At 37.6% G+C, this 22,749-nt stretch overlaps 1 protein-coding gene across 2 annotated transcripts in view; it reads left to right on the top strand.

Moving 5' to 3' along the window:
- LOC121427422 (urease subunit alpha-like) overlaps positions 1-22,749 on the top strand; it is a 43,532-nt gene that overhangs the window by 8,496 nt on the left and 12,287 nt on the right. For both annotated transcript variants that reach the window (XM_041623810.1, XM_041623812.1), the window contains exons 6-15: positions 2,185-2,264; positions 3,793-3,898; positions 9,432-9,518; positions 9,910-10,017; positions 10,293-10,418; positions 12,423-12,639; positions 14,970-15,074; positions 17,344-17,419; positions 19,670-19,817; positions 21,595-21,773. In XM_041623810.1, the coding sequence (XP_041479744.1) occupies positions 2,185-2,264; positions 3,793-3,898; positions 9,432-9,518; positions 9,910-10,017; positions 10,293-10,418; positions 12,423-12,639; positions 14,970-15,074; positions 17,344-17,419; positions 19,670-19,817; positions 21,595-21,773 (1,232 nt within the window). The remainder of the gene's footprint in view (positions 1-2,184; positions 2,265-3,792; positions 3,899-9,431; positions 9,519-9,909; positions 10,018-10,292; positions 10,419-12,422; positions 12,640-14,969; positions 15,075-17,343; positions 17,420-19,669; positions 19,818-21,594; positions 21,774-22,749) is intronic.

The following is a 22,749-nucleotide window of genomic DNA, read 5'->3' as shown; positions in this document are numbered from 1 at the left end:
GCCAGCTGATCGAGGAGTTGCTGTTCAAAGACTGTCTGCCTGCATTGCTGATATCAAGCGTTGGTCATCCGACAACAAGGTTCAGCTCAATGAACTAAAAACTGAGATGCTGCATGTTTTCTCTAGGTTTTGGAGCTCAGGTCATTTGCCTTGTTTAGATTTTCTCGCTGGAAATATTAGTGGTTCAGATACTGTAAGGGACCTTGGATTTATTTTTGATAACAACCTGACCCTTTAAAATTATATCAGAAATGTTTGCCGTTGTGCATCATGGGGGGTTTGTAAGATAGGGAAGTTAAGGAAGTATCTCGATAAATCATCTACTGAACGTATAGTACATGCCTTTGTATCATCCCATTTAGATTACCGGTATTGTAATGCTTTACTTGCTGGTTTACCTCAATCTAGTATAGCCCCCCTTCAAAGAATTCAAAATACTGCAGCTAGATTGCTAACCCTCACAAAGAAATTTGAACATATCACCCCTATTTTCTACTCCCTCCATTGGCTTCAGGTTCATAATAGAATTATTTTCAAGCTCCTCGTCTATAAAATCATTCGTGGTCTCGCCCCATCCTACCTTCAAATCTTATCTCTCTCTGTCCCTCACCCTCTGCAACTCAACGTCTCCAATCGTCTACTGCTTACCTTTGACTATCTCTAGGACCCCGTTTGGCGATCGTGCTTTTTCTGCTCTTGCCCCTAAACTCTGGAACAATCTCCCCATCTCAATCCGTAATGCATCCACTGTCGAATCTTTCAAAACACTCCTCAAATCTTACCTCATCAAGCAGTCCTCTTAATTCCATATCCTGTTCTCTCTCACTGTATTTTGCTACTTCTTTCTTCTCTTTCCAATGCGCTTAGAAACTGTTGTATTAAGCGCTATATAAATGTTAATTATTATTATTATTAGATATTCACAATATTTTGCAAAAGCACTTGGTGTATCAAGCGCATCATGATAGGCACATTCACCCTTAAATGCTGTTAATAAAATTTTCCTCTGAAACAGTTTTCCTCTTGGACAAAGTATAATACCTTTGGAAAATATTACTCCTTCGGGGGAAATAGAATATTATATTCAACATCTGAGTAGGCAATATCCGTATAATATTCAGTCGGTCTTCCTGTATGATGGTCTAATACCACTTGGGAAAAACCCATTTGGTCTAAACCATGTATCAATTTGATTCAATTGTCATTCAGTCTTCACTTCTTTGCTCTGATACCAAACTAGTCTAATCATAGTCAAATGCCTAGAATTTCCATTCAGACTACTAACTATTCGTGTTTTGTCATATAAATTGATTCATAAACAGTTTATCTAACCATACAGATAAAGGTTTTAGACCAAGTAGATATTAGACGAAATGGGTGTAGCCAAACTGGACATTAAACAAACTGATGATTGAACCGAATGTGAATTAGACCAATGGTAGAGTTTTTAAAAATGATTAAGGCCACTGCACACCCTATGACCTGACTGGTCTATGACTGGCTTGCAAGTGAGTAAGGGGAGAAGAATTGCAAGGTACATGTACATGTAGTCATTTAAGCTTTGACACCGCACACCTTGCGATTTGACTACCATGCTATCTGCGACTTTTGCCATAGCAACTGAGAAAATGATGCTTACTACAGCGTATGCGTGTTGTATATCATATACTTGTCATGCAACTCTGCTGTTTGATTGGCTGGAAGTTGGATTGAGCTTGCGATCCAGTCATACGGATTCGACATGTCAAATCCTTACGATTTTCCTTGCTACTTGTCTCTGACCGGTCTGCGACGCTCAAGCTGACAAGAGCTGTGACGTCACATCTCCCCTCACTTAGTCGCAAGCCAGTCAAAGACCAGTCGGGTGGTAAGGTGTGCAGTGGCCTTTAGGATGATACCATATGGGGCTTGTTTCATAAAGGGCCTTGTTGTGGTAACTTTCCATTGCAGTAACTACCGTTGGATCATGGCTCAGGAGCCAATCAGAATCAAGCTTTACATGGTACATTACCATTACATAATGATTGTGAAACAGCTCCTGAACATTCACCACACATACATTTAAATTACTGTATGTCTGCTTATGACATTCCCCTTTTGTAATATAACTTGATGTTTATTGTACATATATTTGTAAAATTGTATGATGTTTTCCCTTTACATCTCCTCTTTTGTCTTTTTTAGAATATTCCGTCAGGTACAGCAGTACGCTTCAGCCCCGGAGAGACGCGAGAGGTCAATCTTGTTAATATTGCTGGAAAGAGGTTAGTCTAGACATTGATGTACCTTGTGCATAGAGATTGACAAATAGAGAAAAGGGAATGATAGCAGGAAGGAATGCCTGCAAACAAAATGGCATCGGTTTTTGTAGATAATGAATTGAAATAAATCTTGTGGAGGGCACTGAGATCAAAGGTCAATGAACTTTGGCCATAATGGGGTTAGCTGTTGAATTACCATCATAACTTTAAAAGTTTATGGATGTGACTTGTGAGACTTGGACATAAGAGTAATCAAGTATCACTGAACATCCTGTGCGAGTTTTAGGTCACATGATCAAGGTCAAAGGTCATGTAAGGTCAATGAACTTTGGCCATATTGGGGGTATTTGTTGAATTACCATCATATCTCTGTAAGTGTATAGGTCAAGTTCATAAAACGTGGAAGTAAGAGTAACCAAGTGTCACTGAACATCTTGTGCGAGTTATAGTAGTTTTCAAAGTCCGCACTGCTGCTATATTGAATCGCGTGATGCAGGTGAGACCGCCAGAGGCATTCCACTTGTTTGTATAAGTTTTGCCCTTAACTCAATTTATATAACTAGTAGAATGCTAATTTTTGGTGAACATATAGATTGTTACATTTATAACAAAAATCTGCAAAAAAATTGCCGAAAAAGAGTTTCCTATATATCTAATTGTTTTTTAAAGTCTTATGTATTTCTTTGTTTTTTCAAACCTTTGTTTTTTATTAATTTTTTCAATAAACTTTGTCAGGGGCCCTTTTGCAATCATAAATAACAAAATAAATCCATCTAAACCAACAAAGTAAAAATGATCATACATTTATGATGTTGGGTTGAAAAACACAATTTGAATTGACTTACACGTAATCACATTTTTAAGCAATTTTGGACCAACATGCGCTTACAAAATATTGCGAAATTTCGGAACCGCGTACCCGGGTGTCACAAATTTGGTCTCGAATTCGTCGAATTTAATAAGGGTTAAATGTCCAATAACATGCTGTATTAAAGGCATCAGCACATTAGTCAAATCTTGCTAAGAGGATGCGATCTATTGCATGTTTATCAATAAGATTGCACGTTATACGCGTCTGCACAAATGCTACTTTAAGGCACACTTAACTCTCTGTGAATCACCGACCTGGTGGGTGTTTCATAAAGCTGTTCGTAAGTTAAGATCGACTTTACGAACGACTGGTGATCCTTTCTTAGGCGCGTAACCATTGCCATGAATATACCATTTACCACAATAAAGGATCACCAGTCGTTCTTAAAGTCGCTCTTAACTTACGAACAGCTTTATGAAACGGCGCCCAGGTGGGTGTTTCATAAAGCTGTTCGTAAGTTAAGATCGACTTTACGAACGACTGGTGATCCTTTCTTGTGGTAAATGGTATATTCATGGCAATGGTTTAGCGCATAAGAAGGGATTACCAGTCGTTCTTAAAGTTGCTCTTAACTTACGATTAGCTTTATGAAACTGCCGCCAGAAGTCTTTGATCAATCGTATCATGCTATTCTTTATGCTACCATAATTGTGTTTGTAGAGTGATCCGAGGTGGCAATGGATTGGTAGACGGACCTGTCTCAGGAGCCTCAGAGACCGTGCTGAGAGATAAGATCGTCCAGCAATCCTTTGGGAACCAGTCACAAGTAAGATGTAATAGGTGAAACTGTAGGTGTTTCAGGTCTGTGTCAAGTTGATCCATCACCCAAATTGTCAGAAAAACTCCCCAAAATACGCGTACATGTATGCAATGCACCTGTATTGCATACTGTATTGACTTCACTGGTTGCTAGCAGTTGAGTGAATAGCATTCAAGACTGTGTTGCTTGCGAGTATACCTCGCTGCTAACCCATGGAGCTTCGGCCTGTGCCGGATTACCGACGGGCCGGAGCTCCGTGGGTTACTGCGCTGCAAGTGCATACGTGTGCAAACGTAAGATCCAGCTCAACGATCGTCGGATTAATGGCCAAAGGATATAGTTTTCCGTGAAATTTTGAAGCCAAAATTACAAATTTAGTGTGTGGAAACTGGATACCGTCGCCAATGCGTCGTTTGGATTGTGAATGTGAGTTGTGACTGTGATTCCGATCGTTATACAGACAGTGCATGAGTGCAGTGGGCAGTGACTGAGTACCGGTACCGAGCCCAGTCGCGGCCCGCCCGCTTCCCGGGTCGGAGCTCCCTGGGTTAGTGAGTACCGTACCGGTGCATTTGCAATTGCATAATAAGTTCATGTGTAAGTTACCGGTACATATGCATTTAGAGTCAAAATTATTTAGAAATACAAGGAGTATTCTGAGAAATATCCAGTTATTATTGTAATGGAAATACATGTTTTTGAAGTAAAAAAATATGGTACAATTTCATGAAATGAATCCTGTTGATTTTCCTGTTTCATATTTCATTACTTTGGGACAAAATTAAGATATTTTTCTTCTTTGTGGACAGGTAAAAGGCACTTCAAAAGTGAAGGAAAGCCCCCCATTTCATGTTCTAAAATTCCAAAAATTTCTTACCGTGGCAGGGGGGTACCCCCACACCTTTCCCGCGCAAAATGTCACACGCTCGCCTCGTTACTCTGCGTGAAAAATGGATTCCTCTTTTTTTTCTTCTAAAGTTGGCAAGTATGCTTACGATTGGTCTGTGACCTTATTTCAGAATAAAATGTAGTAGAATGTGATGCTAATATCGAGACTTGGAATATCTTACTGTGCAATGTTCGAAATCATCGGACGAATACGTATGTTCTAATCTCTGACTATGCTGTCATCCTTAGAATAAAAGCAAGTTTAAGATCTAGTCGTAATGACGTCATAGTAGTGGTACGATTGGCTATGATTTGAAACTAATTTGGTCATCACTCCAAAATAAAGGCTTGCAATCTTTCAAAATGGTTATATTAGTATTCTTTCAATTAAAGTAGAAATATATTGAAAATCGTAAAAATGGAGAATTATATATCACAATAAAGGAGAAAATAAGGAGAACACGATGGTGTACATCATTTACCATGGAGACCGATGAAACTCAGTTAATTGATAGTTTAAAGTTCTCTCTCTGAATGCTTCAAACACGCAGAATTACGTCCGCGAAATTGGGGATTTTTTATGACGTCACTGTCTGTACGAGAGGCGTGATTGGCTCTCCCACGTGAAGCTCCACTTGCATGCAAAACCTGTTGCAAGGGTACATTTTCTCCATATTGTCACTGAATACTTCGATCCCGAAATGAAAGAAAACCCAGAATTTTATCTAGATTTGGATTTTCAAATTGATGATTTTGAGATGAAGAGAATGATGATGAAGTGAACAACACAGTGACGTAGTTGGAGGTAAATTGGGGGAATTACGCCGATGATGAAAATTCAACTTGCAACACGATCACAAGTGAAGTCATGGATACATGCCGATTCGCTACCAATTCATGCTGCTGGAAGTGCTAGCTACACCGCGCAGGCCAAATTGAATTCATGCTGAACATGAATAACCACATCCAGACAGAGTCTATCATAAGAAGGAAAATAATGATATAACTGTACTTACAAACAAGTGAATAATCCGAACCTGAAGGCAAATCAACTCAACGAATAGTAGCAGACGATATGGCATATGCACTGACGATAAACTTCATGTGGCTGGGATAGATTGTCACTCGTTCTGTTAGATGTAACATTTATCTCATTAATTTGACAAAATTACGAAACTCGGGGAATTATTTATCTATATAAAAATATAGTAACATCTCTTATCATTTTTTGAATTACGATAAAACCTGTTTTGAAGGAAAACGTTGAGGTAAATTAAAATTAGATGTAAAAGATCATCCCATCATGCGTAGCATTATGTGATCGTAAACAAACCATCACAACAACACATGCCGTATTGTTTGCTCGCCTTGGCTGAGACTGAGAGAATAGATCTATGCACGTGTTGCACAGCTCTCAGTCAGCTAGCAAGGAATACGTGCATGTTTGAGATGGTTTGTTTGCAATGACATACAAGCTACGCATGTTGGGGGATGATCTTTTACATGTAATTTTAGTTTACCTCAACGTTTTCCTTCAAAACAGGTTTTATCGTAATACAAAAAATAATAAGAGATGTACTATATTTTTATATATATAAATAATTCCCCGAGTTTCATAATTTTGTCAAATTAATGAGTTACAAATTACATCTAACAGAACGAGTGACAATCTATCCCAGCCACATGAAGTTCATCGTCGGTGCATATCGTCTGCTGCTATTCGTTGAGTTGCCTTCAGGTTCGGATTATTCACTTGTTTGTATAAGTACAGTTATATCATTATTTTCCTTCTTATGATAGACTCTGTCTGGATGTGGTTACTCATTTTCATGGATTTAATTTGGTGTAGCTAGCACTTGTAGCAGCAGCTGCATGAGTTGGTAGCGAATCGGCATGTACATGACTTGTGATCGTCAGGCAAGTTGAATTTTCATCATCATCATCGGCATAGTTCCCCCAATTTACCTCCAACTACGTCACTGTGTTGTTCACTTCATCATCATTCTCTTCATCTTTAAAATCATCAATTTGAAAATCCAAATCTAGATAAAATTCTGGGTTTTCTTTCATTTCGTGATAGAAGTATTCAGTGACAGTGTGGAGAAAACGTACCCACGCAACAGGTTTTGCATGCAAGTAGAGCTTCACGTGGGAGAGCCAATCACGCCTCTCGTACAGACAGTGACGTCATCAAATTCCAGTCAATTCAGAGACCGATGCGAGGCATATTTCGGAGGGGCATTTTAGCGTTTTTTAATCGGCGATTTTCACATTTTTGTATTATTTTCGGTATTTTTGAATGACCCACTGATGATCCCTTTCCATTGATATATAATGAGACCACATTCATAATCTATATATTTCTCCTTTAAGTTCAACCTCAAATAAAATGATACGTTCCATTCACATTTTTCAGAAAATGAGCAAAATGTGATTTGTTACAAAACCGGATAGCGAACAGTTGAAGGTGTGCGATGGCCTTAATTGTCATTGCGTCTACTCACCATTTCATCTAATAACCAATTGGTCCAATAGCCATTTCGTCTATATTCCATTTGGTATAGTTGGAATCCCGGGGGGCCACTTACATTGACGAGTGGATACCATGCGCGACCAAAAAAACACGTAAAAAGGATGTCTTTTTCACGATAGGGCACGTTACGTACGTAACGTGATAAGGGTGTCAAAAACACAAAAATAATGAAAAAAAGGGTATCTATTTCGTTAGGAAAATTACGTGTTTAGGGTTGAATTTGCGGGGATGATAAAACAAAATTAAAGTGTTTTGTAAAGGATGTCCTTTTTGCCCCAACACTTCGTGTTTAGAGTCCGTTTTGCGCGAGGTGTAGATGTGGGGTCGTACTAAACCAAATAAGTTAAAGCCGACGACCGAAGGAACCGGAACAATAAAACATTCCTGTACTTGTTTAGGGGTTCATTTCAGGGAATATTTGCCAAGAGTATCGCTTTGTCTTCAATACTTGTTAAGGGTAGGGTTTCACACACCAATACTTGTTAAGGGGTGCATTTTCAGAATATGGAAATTAAGTGTTTAGGGTGCTTTTCGAGACCCCATGGTCGCGCATGGTATCCACTCGTGAATGGAAGTGCCCCCCCACCCCCCGAGTAGGAATAAGTGTTAATTGGGTGAAATGAATGAAAATAAAATGGATATCAGACCAACTGGTTATAAGACGAAATGGTCATCAACAAACTGATGATTGTACATACATGTAGTGATGATTGGACCAAATGGTTGTTAGACGAAGTTTTGATGAATGGAATGGCATTAGACTTAATGAAGTCACATGTAGACCATGTGGGTAGGGGACGAGTTGGCAGTAGATGTATTGGCAGTTTACCTGTGGAATGTGCTTTCATGAAGCGTTCAGTCATACTTCAATTAGTCCCCATTCCCCAATAAATGATCCTTCTTTGCCTCTGAACAGGTAACGAAAAGGCATTGTTTATTACTTAGTCGTTCAGGCATCCCACTCAGCTTTTTTTCTTGTGTAATCCTCCAATTCCATCATTCACATCGCAACTAGAAATGGGGGAATGTATGTTGCTTTAATAGTTGAATTAATGACAGAAGATGTGGCACAAAGTTTTGATAAGGAGTTCACCTGAATTTATTTTAGATGGAAACATATAGAGTGATGAGTATTCATAGATACAGAAAAATGATGAGGGGCATGGTAGTGGTTTTTTTTACCTGATTGCTTTGAGAGGATGAATGCTTGTAAGAAAGCAACCGGAGGATCGAGAGCTTAGGTCCTCTCCCAGGGACCTGGTAATGAGGATTTGAATGCCTTACCAACGGGCACTAGCGCACCAATTGGGAATCAAACCCAGGTCACCGGAATATGAAACCCCAGCTCTACTGTCTGAGCTATCGCACCACCTGTCGGCAGCTAAAGGCCACCGCACACCTTACGACTGTTCGTGATCCGATTTTGGAACAAATCACATTTTCCTAATTTTCTGAAAATGTGAATGGAACATATCATTTTATCTGATTTTAAATTTGATTGAAATAATACCCATTTTATAAGATTGTAAGCCTTTATTTAGGAGTAAAGGCGAAATTAGTTTCAAATCATGGCCAATCGTACGACTGCTATGACGTCATTACGACTAGATATTCAATTTGCTTTTATTTTAAGAAGGATGATAGCATAGTCACAGATTAGAACATGGGATTCGTACAATTATTTTGAACATTACACAGTAAAAAGATATTCCAAGTCTCAATATTACCATCAAATTCTACTACGTTTTATTCCAAAATTGAGTCACTGAACAATCGCAAGGTGTGCGGTCGCCTTAATACATTAGAACATTTTCACCCTCATGACAGATTGAGCATATTTGAAGGATAAATAATGGAACTTTTAACAATTGAATGCAACATATATGTAGACTGTGGAAAACTTCATTTCAGGTTTACATTGAAGTTGTACATTATTATAAAAACATTTGGTAGTTATCATTTTCAGGTGTAATGGATTGTTAAAAGCTTTGCTTCTCCTGTCGTGACAGCAGAATCCAGTTAAGGTGAATGATTTCTGAGCCTTTCATTCATGGTGGGGTGTACAATTTTTCTTACGAAGCAATAACTGTAATTTCTGTGTACATGGTATGCTTACAGGCGGTTGCAGAGACTGTCTCAAACTTCAGATGCTTGATGCCAAGGATGAACTACATTCATACGTATGGACCAACAGTTGGAGACAAGGTTAGTCTTGCTCAAACTTCTCCCAGTACAAAATCCTATCTGATACGTATATATATATATATATATTTATCCTTCTAGTTAATGATCTTTGAAATCGAGTATGGAAAGCCAAAATGGTCAAAATTTTGTTTACACTGTTTGTTTCGTATGTTTTCTGTATTCTTTTTTCATGCTTGAATGGTGATGACAACTACCATTCCCAGACAGTTATGAATGAATTGGGCATTAGATGTCCAGACGAATTGACACTCAACCGGCAGAGATCTGTGCCACATTTCATTATCCATAGTTACTGCATCCTTAGACAGGAGTTTAAACTAAAGCCAAGTTTAGAAAACTGTGTTTTATAGTGCTACTAAATACATTTCTGTAATTATTCTGATTTATGCAGGTGAGGCTCGGAGATACATCGCTTGTGATTGAAGTGGAACAAGATTTGATTTCTGTGATTAACGGCCAGTTGAAGTATGGAGATGAATGCAAGTTTGGTGGTGGCAAGGTGAGATATCAAATGAATTTGAAGTGAAATGCATATTCATGATCACAAAGAAAACTATTTGTCTGAACTGGGCCTTTTTCATGAAGACTTTCAACTGCGGTAACTGTTGTTATGGTAACTATAATGTAAACCTCAATTATGATTGGTTCCTACTCCTGGTTACCATGGTAGTTGCCATAATTGCCATATTGATTAAAAAAAGCCTTGCCTGTTTTGCTCGTTTAATTCAAGTTGTAATATGTCATGCATATTCCTCCTTGGTTTATTTGTTTAAGGTCTTGCGTGAAGGAATGGGTCAAGCCGCTCATCTTGCATCCAAGGAAACCTTAGATACAGTCATCACAAACGCCCTCATTGTTGATGCAGTGACAGGTATCGTCAAGGCAGACGTTGGCATTAAGGTAGGATGGATTGCTTGGAGATATCTTTGCTTGGCAAGTTTATTGCATACCTGTCATGTTAAAGACTATGTACCCAGATTAAGCTCATCTGGGGGGTGTTTCACAAAGATTTAAGTATGACTTAGGTCGCACTTAAATATCGACGCGTACATGATATGCAATGCGCAATCTTATTGATCAATACGCAGTAGTGCGCGTCCTCTTGGCATGATCTGACCAATGCTGTCATGCCTTTTATACTGCGCGCAACTAGACATTTAAGTGCGACTCTAAGTCATACTTAAATCTTTGTGAAACACCCCCCTGGTCCGAAGGGCCAGATGAGCTTATGCCCTGGTGTGGTGTCCGTGGTCCGTTTTTTGTCATCTGTCCACAATTTAACAATGCTTCGTCTTTGTCCTTTCAAGTCTGATTTCAATTGTGTTTGCTTTAGATGATATCTCTACATTGTAGGTGGGGGATTCAAAACTTCTACACAGAATTTTGAAACTCATTGAATATGCTAATTTTTGCGCATTTTTCAAAATTCACCAAAAATGTTTCTCCTTTATTTGTTGACCGATTTGATAAGTTTGCTTCCTTCTGGTAGAGCTACATGAGGATCACCAAACTTCCACACAGAATATTGACATTTTGACTAGAAATTTACTTATGCAAAACTTATATCACAAAAAAATGATTTTTCTCCTTCATTTGTTGATCAATTTCAATTTTGTTTGCTTTGTATGACAGCTCTAAGTGGGGATACAAAATTGCTACACAGAATTTGAAACTCTTTAAATATGCTAATTATGCATATTTTTCAAAACTCACAAAAAATGCTTATTTGTTGATTGATTTTGATTTTTTTTTATCTGAGTGCTACATGAGGTTCACCAAGTTTCTTAACAGAATATTAAAATTTTGACTAGAAAATTATTCATGCTAATTTATACAAAATTCATTCATAAATCACAAAAAATGATTTTTATCTGTCATTTCTTCATCAATTTCAATTCTGTTTCCTCAATTTATGTCACCAATAAAATTCACTATAGTGTCAACTGAGCTGAAATAAAAAAAAATTAAATTTTGTTGCAAGATGCCGGATGAGTTCCCAATCATTGATGTGCTAGTTATGAAAGTCTGTCTTTACTGCACGTAATTTAAGAAACTCTGAATTGTTCATATTTTTCCGCCTTTGTCTACCCATTTATCTCTTTTTTCCACCTTTGTTTACCCTTTTGTTCCACGATTGGTTTTGGGGGTTGGCAGATTTATATGATATTGCACATTAATAGCTGAATAACCCCCTCCCCTATCTCTGCCCTTACCCTCCCAGCCTGTACAAAATAACCAGGGGCCGATTGTATGAAAAGTTCTTTCCAGGACCGTCATTCTTGTCACCCAACTCTTATGATGCGCTGTATGTGGGATATTTCTGAAATATCTGATAAGCAATTAAAATTTGTTAGCAGCTTGAAAATCTATTTTCATACAATTTCATGAGATATCACATAATTTTATAAACAATGATTTTGTTTACTTTAACGGACAGATACAATATGTTTGCAGGTAATTTATTGAAAATGCACTTCCAATGGCGCATCATAATAAATGGTCGACACAAAAAATGGTTCTTGCAAAGACCCTTTTGTGCAATCGGCCCCCGGGCTATATACATGTAGAAGTATTGAATAGAAATGCATGCACTCGTTCAGAAATCAGTGTAAGATAAGGAATGTTCAACTCTTTGCACCCTGAATTAACTTTTGGGGAATAATAATGAAGATTTTTTCCATGTTATTTTCTTTGAATCAAGATTTCCATTTTAACTTTTGATACTGATGATTATTATATGTATGTTTTCCAAGAATCTAAACCATTTATTATCTTCTCTAATATGTAGTTATGGGAGCAAAGTAATTATTACGATTGTTAAATTTAGTTGTATGAATGTGCAAAAAATGAACGAAAATTGCAACATCAGCGTGCAAAGGGTTAATTGTTTCCTGTTTATTGCAGGATGGGATGATAGTTGGGATCGGGAAGGCAGGAAACCCTGATGTGATGGATGGAGTGACTGAAGGAATGGCAGTTGGCGTGGAAACGGAAGCCATTGCTGGAGAAGGAAAGATCCTGACAGCTGGAGGGTTGGACGCTCATATTCATTTCGTCTGCCCTCAACTGGCCAGGGAAGCTATCGCTTCTGGGTTGACCACCATGTTCGGAGGTGGGACAGGTAAGGGAGGAAGATGAGAAGGAAGGAGAGGAGGAAGGAGAGGAGAAGGGAAAGAGGGAGGGGAAGGGGAGGAGGGGGTTGGAGAGGAAAGGGGAAGTAAGAAAGAGAGGAACAGATGGAGATGGAGGAGGGAGAGGATGAGAAGGAAGAGGAGAGGGATAAAAAGATGAAAGAGGAAGAAGAAGAGGAGAAGGAGGGAGGGAGGGGAGAAAGAAGAGGAAAAGTGGAGGAGGGAGAGAAAGATAGGGGAACAAGAAGAGAATGAGGAGGATTAGGGTGATGAGGTTGGGCAAATGAGAGGGAGGATGATGAGGAAGAGGGAGTGGTTAATGAGGAGGAAAACAAAGAGAAGATTAAGGATGAAATATGAATTATTATAGAAGATTAGGACAAAGAAGGAGGAAAATACATGTAAAGTGAAGATTAATCATAAAGTATGAACTATTATAGAAGGTGAGAAGGACAAATAAGGAGGAAAATAAAGCGAAGATTGAGGATGAAATATGAATTATTATAGAAGGTGAGAAGGACAAAGAAGGAGGGAAATAAAGTGAAGATTGAGGATGAAATATGAATTATTATAGAAGGTGAGAAGGACAAAGAAGGAGGAAAATAAAGTGAAGATTGAGGATGAAATATGAATTATTATGGAAGGTGAGAAGGACAAAGAAGGAGGGAAATAAAGTGAAGATTAAGGATGAAATATGAATTATTATAGAAGGTGAGAAGGACAAAGAAGGAGGGAAATAAAGTGAAGATTAAGGATGAAATATGAATTATTATGGAAGGTGAGAAGGACAAAGAAGGAGGAAAATAAAGAGAAGATTGAGGATGAAATATGAATTATTATGGAAGGTGAGAAGGACAAATAAGGAGGAAAATAAAGTGAAGATTGAGGATGAAATATGAATTATTATAGAAGGTGAGAAGGACAAAGAAGGAGGAAAATAAAGGGAAGAGGAAGGATAAAATATAAATTATTATAGAAGGTGAGAAGGTGGAAAATAAAGTGAAGATTAAGGATAAAACGTGACTTATTATAGAAGGTGAGAAGGACAAAGAAGGAGGGAAATAAAGTGAAGATTAAGGATAAAGTATGAATTATTATAGAAGGTGAGAAGGACAAAGAAGGAGGGAAATAAAGGGAAGATTAAGGATGAAATATGAATTATTATAGAAGGTGAGAAGGACAAAGAAGGAGGGAAATAAAGGGAAGATTAAGGATGAAATATGAATTAAATATAGAAGGTGAGAAGGACAAAGAAGGAGGAAAATAAAGTGAAGATTAAGGATAAAATATGAATTATTATAGAAGGTGAGAAGGACAAAGCAGGAGGAAAATAAAGGGAAGATTAAGGATGAAATATGAATTATTATAGAAGGTGAGAAGGACAAAGAAGGAGGGAAATAAAGGGAAGATTAAGGATGAAATATGAATTATTATAGAAGGTGAGAAGGACAAAGAAGGAGGGAAATAAAGGGAAGATTAAGGATGAAATATGAATTATTATGGAAGGTGAGAAGGACAAAGAAGGAGGGAAATAAAGGGAAGATTAAGGATGAAATATGAATTAAATATAGAAGGTGAGAAGGACAAAGAAGGAGGAAAATAAAGTGAAGATTAAGGATAAAATATGAATTATTATAGAAGGTGAGAAGGACAAAGCAGGAGGAAAATAAAGGGAAGATTAAGGATGAAATATGAATTATTATAGAAGGTGAGAAGGACAAAGCAGGAGGAAAATAAAGGGAAGATTAAGGATGAAATATGAATTATTATAGAAGGTGAGAAGGACAAAGAAGGAGGGAAATAAAGGGAAGATTAAGGATGAAATATGAATTATTATAGAAGGTGAGAAGGACAAAGAAGGAGGGAAATAAAGGGAAGATTAAGGATGAAATATGAATTAAATATAGAAGGTGAGAAGGACAAAGAAGGAGGAAAATAAAGTGAAGATTAAGGATAAAATATGAATTATTATAGAAGGTGAGCAGGACAAATAAGGAGGAAAATAAAGTGAAGATTAAGGATGAAATATGAATTATTATAGAAGGTGAGAAGGACAAAGAAGGAGGAAAATAAAGAGAAGAGGAAGGACAAAAAGATGAAGTATTATAGGAGGACAGATGGAAATTTGGTCACAAGTGGTTGGGGGGAATATTTTGATAAAATACAGTTATATCTCATTCATTAGCAGGTGTACATGCATGTACTCGGTATGATTCGATAGAAGTAGGAAAGGTTTGTAGTCGAGAATCATGTTAAGTTCCTTCTTTACTGCCATTCGAAGTATTTATGTACAAGTGTGTGATTATTTTGTTTGTTTCAGGACCAGCCACCGGTACCTGTGCCACCACCTGCACCCCTGGACCAAATCACATCAAAAATATGATCCAGAGCACCGATGCTTTCCCTCTCAATTTTGGCTTCACCGGTATGATGATTTGAATTCTCTTCCAAGTATAGAATGATAGCGCCCATCTCATAGACACATGGCTCTACGCAAAAAAAATTTTCTGGGGGGGGCAGCACGCATGAACTTTATAAAAAAAATCGAAAGCAAGAAAGCGAAGCTACCAAGCGTGTCATAAGGGTGCTTTTGCTTTTTTTTAAAGTAATATCAAATGATTTCTTGCATACTCTTGGTGAATTTCATAAATATTTTCTGTTAAAAATGTAAGTGTTCTAATTTTCTGGGGGGGAGGGGGGGACTGCTCCCCTGCTGCATACGGCCATGCACATACAAGGAAGATACATGTACATGTATTTCTGGGTTCTTACAGGTGCTTGAAAACTTGGGAAGTCCTGGAACTTCAGAGTTTGTATATTCATTTTCTAGGTCTGAAAGTCTCTTGAACTCCCCCAAAAGTCTGGAATGTCAAACTTTGCTCCCAAAGGTGTACCCCTGATTTGAACCAAAATCATGTTGGGGGGGGGGTGTCATGATAATTTCTTGTTTTTATAAGGAGCCCTGGAAGAGACCTGGGCCTAGTCTTACAAAGAGTCTGACAATAATAATAATAAAAATAATATGAATAATTATAATAATAATAATAATAAAAATATAATAATAATTAACATTTATATAGCGCTTAATACAACAGTTTCTAAGCGCATTGGAAAGAGAAAAAAAGAAGTAGCAAAATACAGTGAGAGAGAACAGGATATGGAATTAAGAGGACTGCTTAATGAGGTAAGATTTGAGGAGTGTTTTGAAAGATTCAACAGTGGATGCATTACGGATGGAGATGGGGAGATTGTTCCAGAAATTAGGGGCAAGAGCAGAAAAAGCACGATCTCCATAACGGGAAAAGTGCGGGGTCCTAGAGATAGTCGAAGGTGAGCAGTAGAAGAAGATCAAAGACGTTGAGTTGCAGAGGATGAGGGACAGAGAGAGATAAGATTTTGAAGGTAGGATGGGGCGAGACCATGGATGATTTTATAGACAAGGAGAAGGAGCTTGAAAATAATTCTATTATGAACTTGAAGCCAATGGAGGGAGTAGAGAATAGGGGTAATATGTTCAAATTTCTTTGTGAGGGTTACCAATCTAGCTGCAGTATTTTGAATTCTTTGAAGGGGGGGGGGCTTTACTAGACTGAGGTAAACCAGCAAGTAAAGCATTACAAAGTTTCACGATTTATTGGATCAATCGTACCTCTATGGAAATCCATCAGTGTTATATTTTTTCTACATAAAATGTTCAAAATGTCCTTTCTAAGCAAAGGCAAACACACCAGTTGTCTAGAAAACAATTTATGTAATTTACATGTATGTAGAAAACATTTTGAACATTCATGCATTTTAGATGTTGACGTTGCTGGCTGTCCATAGTTGTGATTGATCAGATCAGTCGCAACTCTTTGTAAGACAGGCCCCTGGAATTCTATTTTGCTCAATTAATTTTGGTGTAGTGGATGGGTTTCCACACTACAGAGTGAATCACGATATAAAGGGTTACAGACTCCTTTGGATCTTAACAAGAAGCTGCTATAAACTTGTCAGTTTCGATTTGCTACATGTGTGGCTGCCTCCGATTTCATTTTGGCAGCTTCCCGCCCCCTACGTTCTGCGCTTATTAGCGTTCAGTCTTTTTACCACTGATTCTTTCAATAATAAAAGATAATTCCTTATTTGATCATTATTGCGATTGATAATCGAACGAATTGTATCATAAATTCTTGTGTGTAATAGTATTCTATATTTTCCAACACTTTCTGTGGTCTAATGTGCCCTTTAAATAGTTCTGAAACATATTTTCTTTATTATAGTTTATGATATCAATGCACGCTAAGTGTCATGATGACCCAAAATAACTATGTTCTTGAATTTGTCATTTAGCTGTTATTTGACGGAGAAGGAAACCTTCTTTCACGACTCTCCTTTGGAATTTGTTTTACATGTAGCTTAACTACCGAAAGTTATTTACATGTATGTTCAGCCAACGAGATTCACGGCACTGTTTGGAATGAATAAACTTCAGTTTCGAATTTTAATCATTTACAGATTGCCAATTGCACCTTTGCTGGAATACATGTATTTCATACTATGTTTTGAATACATGTATGTATAAAAATTACTGTACTTTAGAAATACGAGACACTTTTCCCCAAAAGTCATGTTTCAAAATACTCTTATTCAATTCTTATGTTATCCATAAATATTTTGGGAAAGGGTGTTTCTTTTATCATCACTGTCTACAGGGAAAGGGAATACCTCCAATTCTGATCAAGAAACTTGCAGAGAGCTTGAAGAACAGATCGAAGCAGGAGCTATCGGGTAAGTGCCAGAAAAAATATGGGGGCGGGTGACTAAGGCTTGCAACACTGTCAACACACATGGGAAATACAGAAAAGGGCACAAAAAATTATCCATGGCGAGTGAGAGGGTCTTTGAGGCCATTCATACATGTAGGCTTGGTCCCGTTTTACTGCATAAAAACTTGTTTTAATAACAAATGCATAACTTCTATAAGAATGATTTCAGTAACTTTGCTATTATAAAACTTCCTATGATACAGGTGCCTGATGGCCTTGGATTAACCCTTATTTAACTGACAAAGTTCGCCGCTCGCTGACTTTCAACTTCCAAGTCTTGCACGCGTTTTGTGACTGGGTACAAGGTTTCAAAATTACGCAATATTTTGTATTAGCATGTCATTCCCAAAATTGTTAGAAACCGTGATTAAGTGTACAAAGTAAATGCAAATTGTGTTTTTCTACAAAAATCATAAATGTATGATCATTTTTACTTTTGTCGGTTAAGATGGATTTATTTTATATTATTTATGATTGCAAAAGATCCCTGACAAAGTTCATCGAAAAAAAACAATAAAAAACAAAGGTTTGAAAAGACAAAGAATAAAAAACAAAGGTTTGAAGAGACAAAGAAATACATTAGAATTAAAAAGTGATTAATTAGTTTCTATAGTTTTAGTATTGTCTAAGCACGCTATTAAGTCACACTCTCATTGATTCACGTGTGCACTCTCGTTCTTGCCCCCCCCCCATCTCTCTCTTTCTGACCCTTTCTCTCCACATAATCTGTGTGTGTGTTTGCCTCCCTCTCTGTCTGTCTCTCCCCCACTTATCTTTGCCCCCCCCTCTCTCTCTCGCTCCCCTTTCAGTACTTTATTCCTTCTCTCTCCCCTCTGTTCTTCGTCATGTCTTTGTTTTCTTCTTAGTTTTTAGTATCGTCCCATATTTCTGTCATCTTTTTATCATTTCTTGCTATTACTCACCATCTTATTATTTCCATTATTTTATAAAAACCTAATGTATTTACACCTGCGAATTAGTCCCATTTTTCAAATGTTTAATGTACTTTTGTAGGGGAATCACGCTCTCCAAGCAATGCTTTTTAGTGGATCCCCTCATTTCCATATCAGATTCTGTTAAAACTATTTTACATGTACAAATATTTTGGAACTTGTAATTGATTTGTAATCATTGTTATCATATTTCATTTTCATTTGTTTATATTTATAATGTATGTTTGATTTGTATTTGCTTCTCTTTTTGTAATACGTTTCTACTTCTATCCCCCTGCTCTCTCACTTATCTTTTTTTTGTATTCAAGAAATACATATATCTTCATGTAAATTGATTTTCATAATGCAATTCAAATTTTATTTTCTGTAATTGTTATTTTTTTGTACTTTGTATTGATATTGTAAATTGACCATTTCAGCCCTGCTATTGGTCAATATATGTGGATATACCAATTAATAAAATAAACAAATAATGTTGATAATCAAAATGGAAAATAAAACTTGAACTTGAACTTGAAAATATATATGTTGGTTTGAAATATCCCAGTTAAGATAGCGTTAATATTAGCACCTCTTAGATAGAAGTATATTTATCCGTCAATCAATTTCTGTGACTAGCCCTCTATGGGCTGTGCTAGTCTGTAGGCAAAAGCCCTTTGGTTTTCGCAAATTACAGAGCCTAAAGTAGTGATACTAGATTCACTATGTAAAGTGGCTGGCTGACACAGTCAAATCCGAGTCTGTGCTTGCAAAGTAGGGCTGTGGCGTTACTGCACGTTATTACACTAGGGGCGCGCAACACAAAGCTTAGCAATGATCCTAGAACATTTTTCTGCGATTGATTTCTTGACTGCAGTGTACAATCAATCGTTAAAATTGAACGTACAATTAATCGCGAACCTTTGTGTTACGGTACCCAGATTTTCTTTGACTTTAGACAAAAAGCATCAAAGTCTTAAAAAGTCCTTTTCAACAGCTCCTAAGGCACCTTGACTTACCACCAGCCATATTTTTCACGCCTTAATCGAAGAAGCAAATTTTCATCACTCATCCTTGTGTTTATTACAGAAAAATTAAAGGAGAAAGGGATAGCTAAGGCTAAGGAATCATGCTCTTTGAGCACTGATATTTTCGTGCTTCATTCCCCTTTGTTGTCTGTGAGAATTAGAGATGAATCAATGCTTCCAGGATTTCTGTGTGAAAGTCACAGCCCTGACTTTTGGTAAGCATTTATGCTATATTTCTTCCTTGTTTTACAGGATGAAGTTGCATGAGGATTGGGGATCGACGCCTGAAGCAATCCGTACTTGCCTGCGTGTTGCCGAGAGACACGACGTGCAGGTTATGATTCACACGGACACACTGAATGAATCTTGCTGCGTGGAAGACACCATAGCTGCATTTCAGGTAGGTTTACATTGACATACTGAATGAATCTTGCTCTGTGGAAGATACCATAGCTGCATTTCAGGTAGGTTCACATTGACATACTGAATGAATCTTGCTCTGTGGAAGATACCATAGCTGCATTTCAGGTAGGTTCACATGGACATACTGAATGAATCTTGCTCTGTGGAAGATACCATAGCTGCATTTCAGGTAGGTTCACATTGACACACTGAATGAATCTTGCTCTGTGTAAGATTCCATAGCTGCATTTCAGGTATGTTCACATTGACATACCTAATGAATCTTGCTCTGTGGAAGATACCATACCTGCATTTCAGGTAGGTTCACATTGACACACTGAATGAATCTTGCTCTGTGGAAGATACAATACATGCATTTCAGCTACATGTATGTTCACATTGACACACTGAATGAATCTTGCTCTGTGGAAGATACCATACCTGCATTTCAGGGATGTCCACCACAGGTGGACTAGGTGTTGTGGCGTTGTGGCATGCGCCTGTAATTCAAGCTGTGGGGAAGTTACAAATTGATGCAGAGGTTCGAGGTTCGAGCCCTGATCACGTCTTTCGGATGGTGACGTTAAAGGTCGGTCCCAGACGTAAATAATCATACCTGATTGATACACTTCTGTCAAAAACTCAAAATACACACACCACAAGGAAAAAAAATGATTCTTCAGAATTGCAATGTTGATTGGTGGTGATTTTTTACCTGATTGCTATTAAAGAAAGCATGAATGCTTGTAAGCAAGCAACCAGAGGACCGATGGCTTAAGGTCCTCTCCGAAGGACCAGGTACTGAGGATTAATGCCTTACCAAAGGGCACCAGCGCACCAAATGGGAATCGAATTCGGGTCACCGGAATACGAATCCCCCGCTCTACCGACTAAGCTATCGCGCCTCCCGCTAATGTCATCCCATTGAGATCATACAACAGGCTTGTGCAATCATTTTTGGAATTCATATAAAGCACAAGTTTTGATCAAGTCATTCTTTGTAACAATACATGTATTGTGATATTGTGAACAATACTGTAGAATGTTGACATAATTTGAGCATTCCTCATTTTTGCTTTGAATGATTGTCATGTTTAAAGCCTTTTTGTTTGTAGATAAAATTAAGGTATACTTATTGTTTGTTTCGGATTGCAAAATAAACGTAATGTGAACCTTTTTGTAAAAATTGTATGGTGACATAGACATGTAATATAATAGTAGCAAAGGCGGCGGAATGTCAGGGTCATGCAATGAAAGTGGAGGGGCACCTACATGTATTGTTTGGCAGACAAAAGTTGCCCCTCCACTTTCTTTGTCCAAGCCTGACTTTCCGCAGCCTCCGAACAGAAGATTAATAAAGGGATGCTTCCATAACTGGAATATTCCATTATGGTTTATTGGCTCAGTTGGTATTATACAACCTCCTAGAATGTTCTGTAATCTGATTAGTCCAAAGCGTATCACATGATATTCAGCGAATTGCACTATTGCATCCAAATCGCACTATCCTGCACTCTGACGTCATACCAATATTTGTATACTATTCCCTTTTGTGTTCAGCATTTCAAGGGATATATGTAATATTAATAAACAGTTCTTGTATAACGCATATCACATGAATAACGTCTCTATGCGCTTCACAGCAGCTGGCAGGCCCATGGTCAAGGGTGAAAAAATGAATTTTTTGTAGTATTTCTATTTCATAATTCCATGGATTTTTTATTTTCACATGGTAGTGAATCTTGCCAATATCACTCTCCCCATCCCCCATGCAGGGTCGGACCATTCACACATACCATTCAGAGGGTGCTGGAGGAGGCCACGCCCCTGATATCATGAAGGTGGTGGGCGTGTCCAACGTGCTGCCGTCATCCACCAATCCGACCCGTCCGTTCACGGTGAACACCATCGACGAGCATCTCGACATGCTGATGGTCTGCCACCATCTGGACAAGTAAGTTCAGTTAACACTTTCTAGAGGAATGTTGCATTTAACGGTATTGTTTAACTTTGTGAGCAGCCAATTTAAAAAATTCTCAAACCAAGATGAAACATGTGTACAAGTGCATGTATTAGATCTAATAAACCCTGAAAACAACCATTATTGAGAATGAAAAGCTAAAACTACAAGGAAAACCCCCATTTTGTAAATAGGTGTCTTATAGACGCCTAAACAGTACACATAAGTGTATGGGATGATATTAAGATGGTGTTTCCGGTCACTTTATATTTCAATTTTTGAAGAACTAAATAATCATTTTTGAACGAAATTTTTTCTGGGCTTCATTTTTGTAACATATCACAGACACAGGTGACAAGTGGTACCTTCTAGCTCAGATTTTTTGAAAGTCAAACCAATGTTTACCCATCACTTTAAGTCAATTTTGTTGGTGGTTTTCACAAGTGAATTTGCTCTGCACCAATCAGATACAAGGATTTAACCAGCTGATAACAAACAGTTAAAATTTCTGACTATTTGTTTCATGAAATTTTGCGGGATATAGAAATAATGACTTTTATGAGAATGTTGTTGTTTTTTAGCTCATCCGGCCCGAGGGGCCAAATGAACTTATGCCGTGGCATGACGTTTGTCGTGTGTCATCTGTCCACAATTTCAAAATGCTTCTTCTTCGCCATTTCAAGTCCGATTTCAGGTCTGTTCACTTGGTTGGGGATTCAAAACTTCTACACTGAATTTTGAAATTCATTAAATATGCTAATTTATGCACATTTTTCAAAATTCACAAAAATGTTTCTTCTTTATTTGTTGACCGATTCTGAATTTATTGCTTCCATCTGGTAGAGCTTCATGAGGTTCACCAAACTTCTACACAGAATTTTTGAAATTTTGACCAGAACAATTTTTTTGCTAATTTATGCCAAATTAATTTATGTATATTTTTCAAAATTCACATAAAATGCTTTTTCTT

Source organism: Lytechinus variegatus, chromosome 14 (assembly GCF_018143015.1).
Source record: "Lytechinus variegatus isolate NC3 chromosome 14, Lvar_3.0, whole genome shotgun sequence".
NCBI lineage: Eukaryota > Metazoa > Echinodermata > Echinoidea > Temnopleuroida > Toxopneustidae > Lytechinus > Lytechinus variegatus.
The sequence above is the reverse complement of the archived record's forward strand: the minus strand, read 5'-3'. Positions and strand labels throughout refer to the sequence as shown.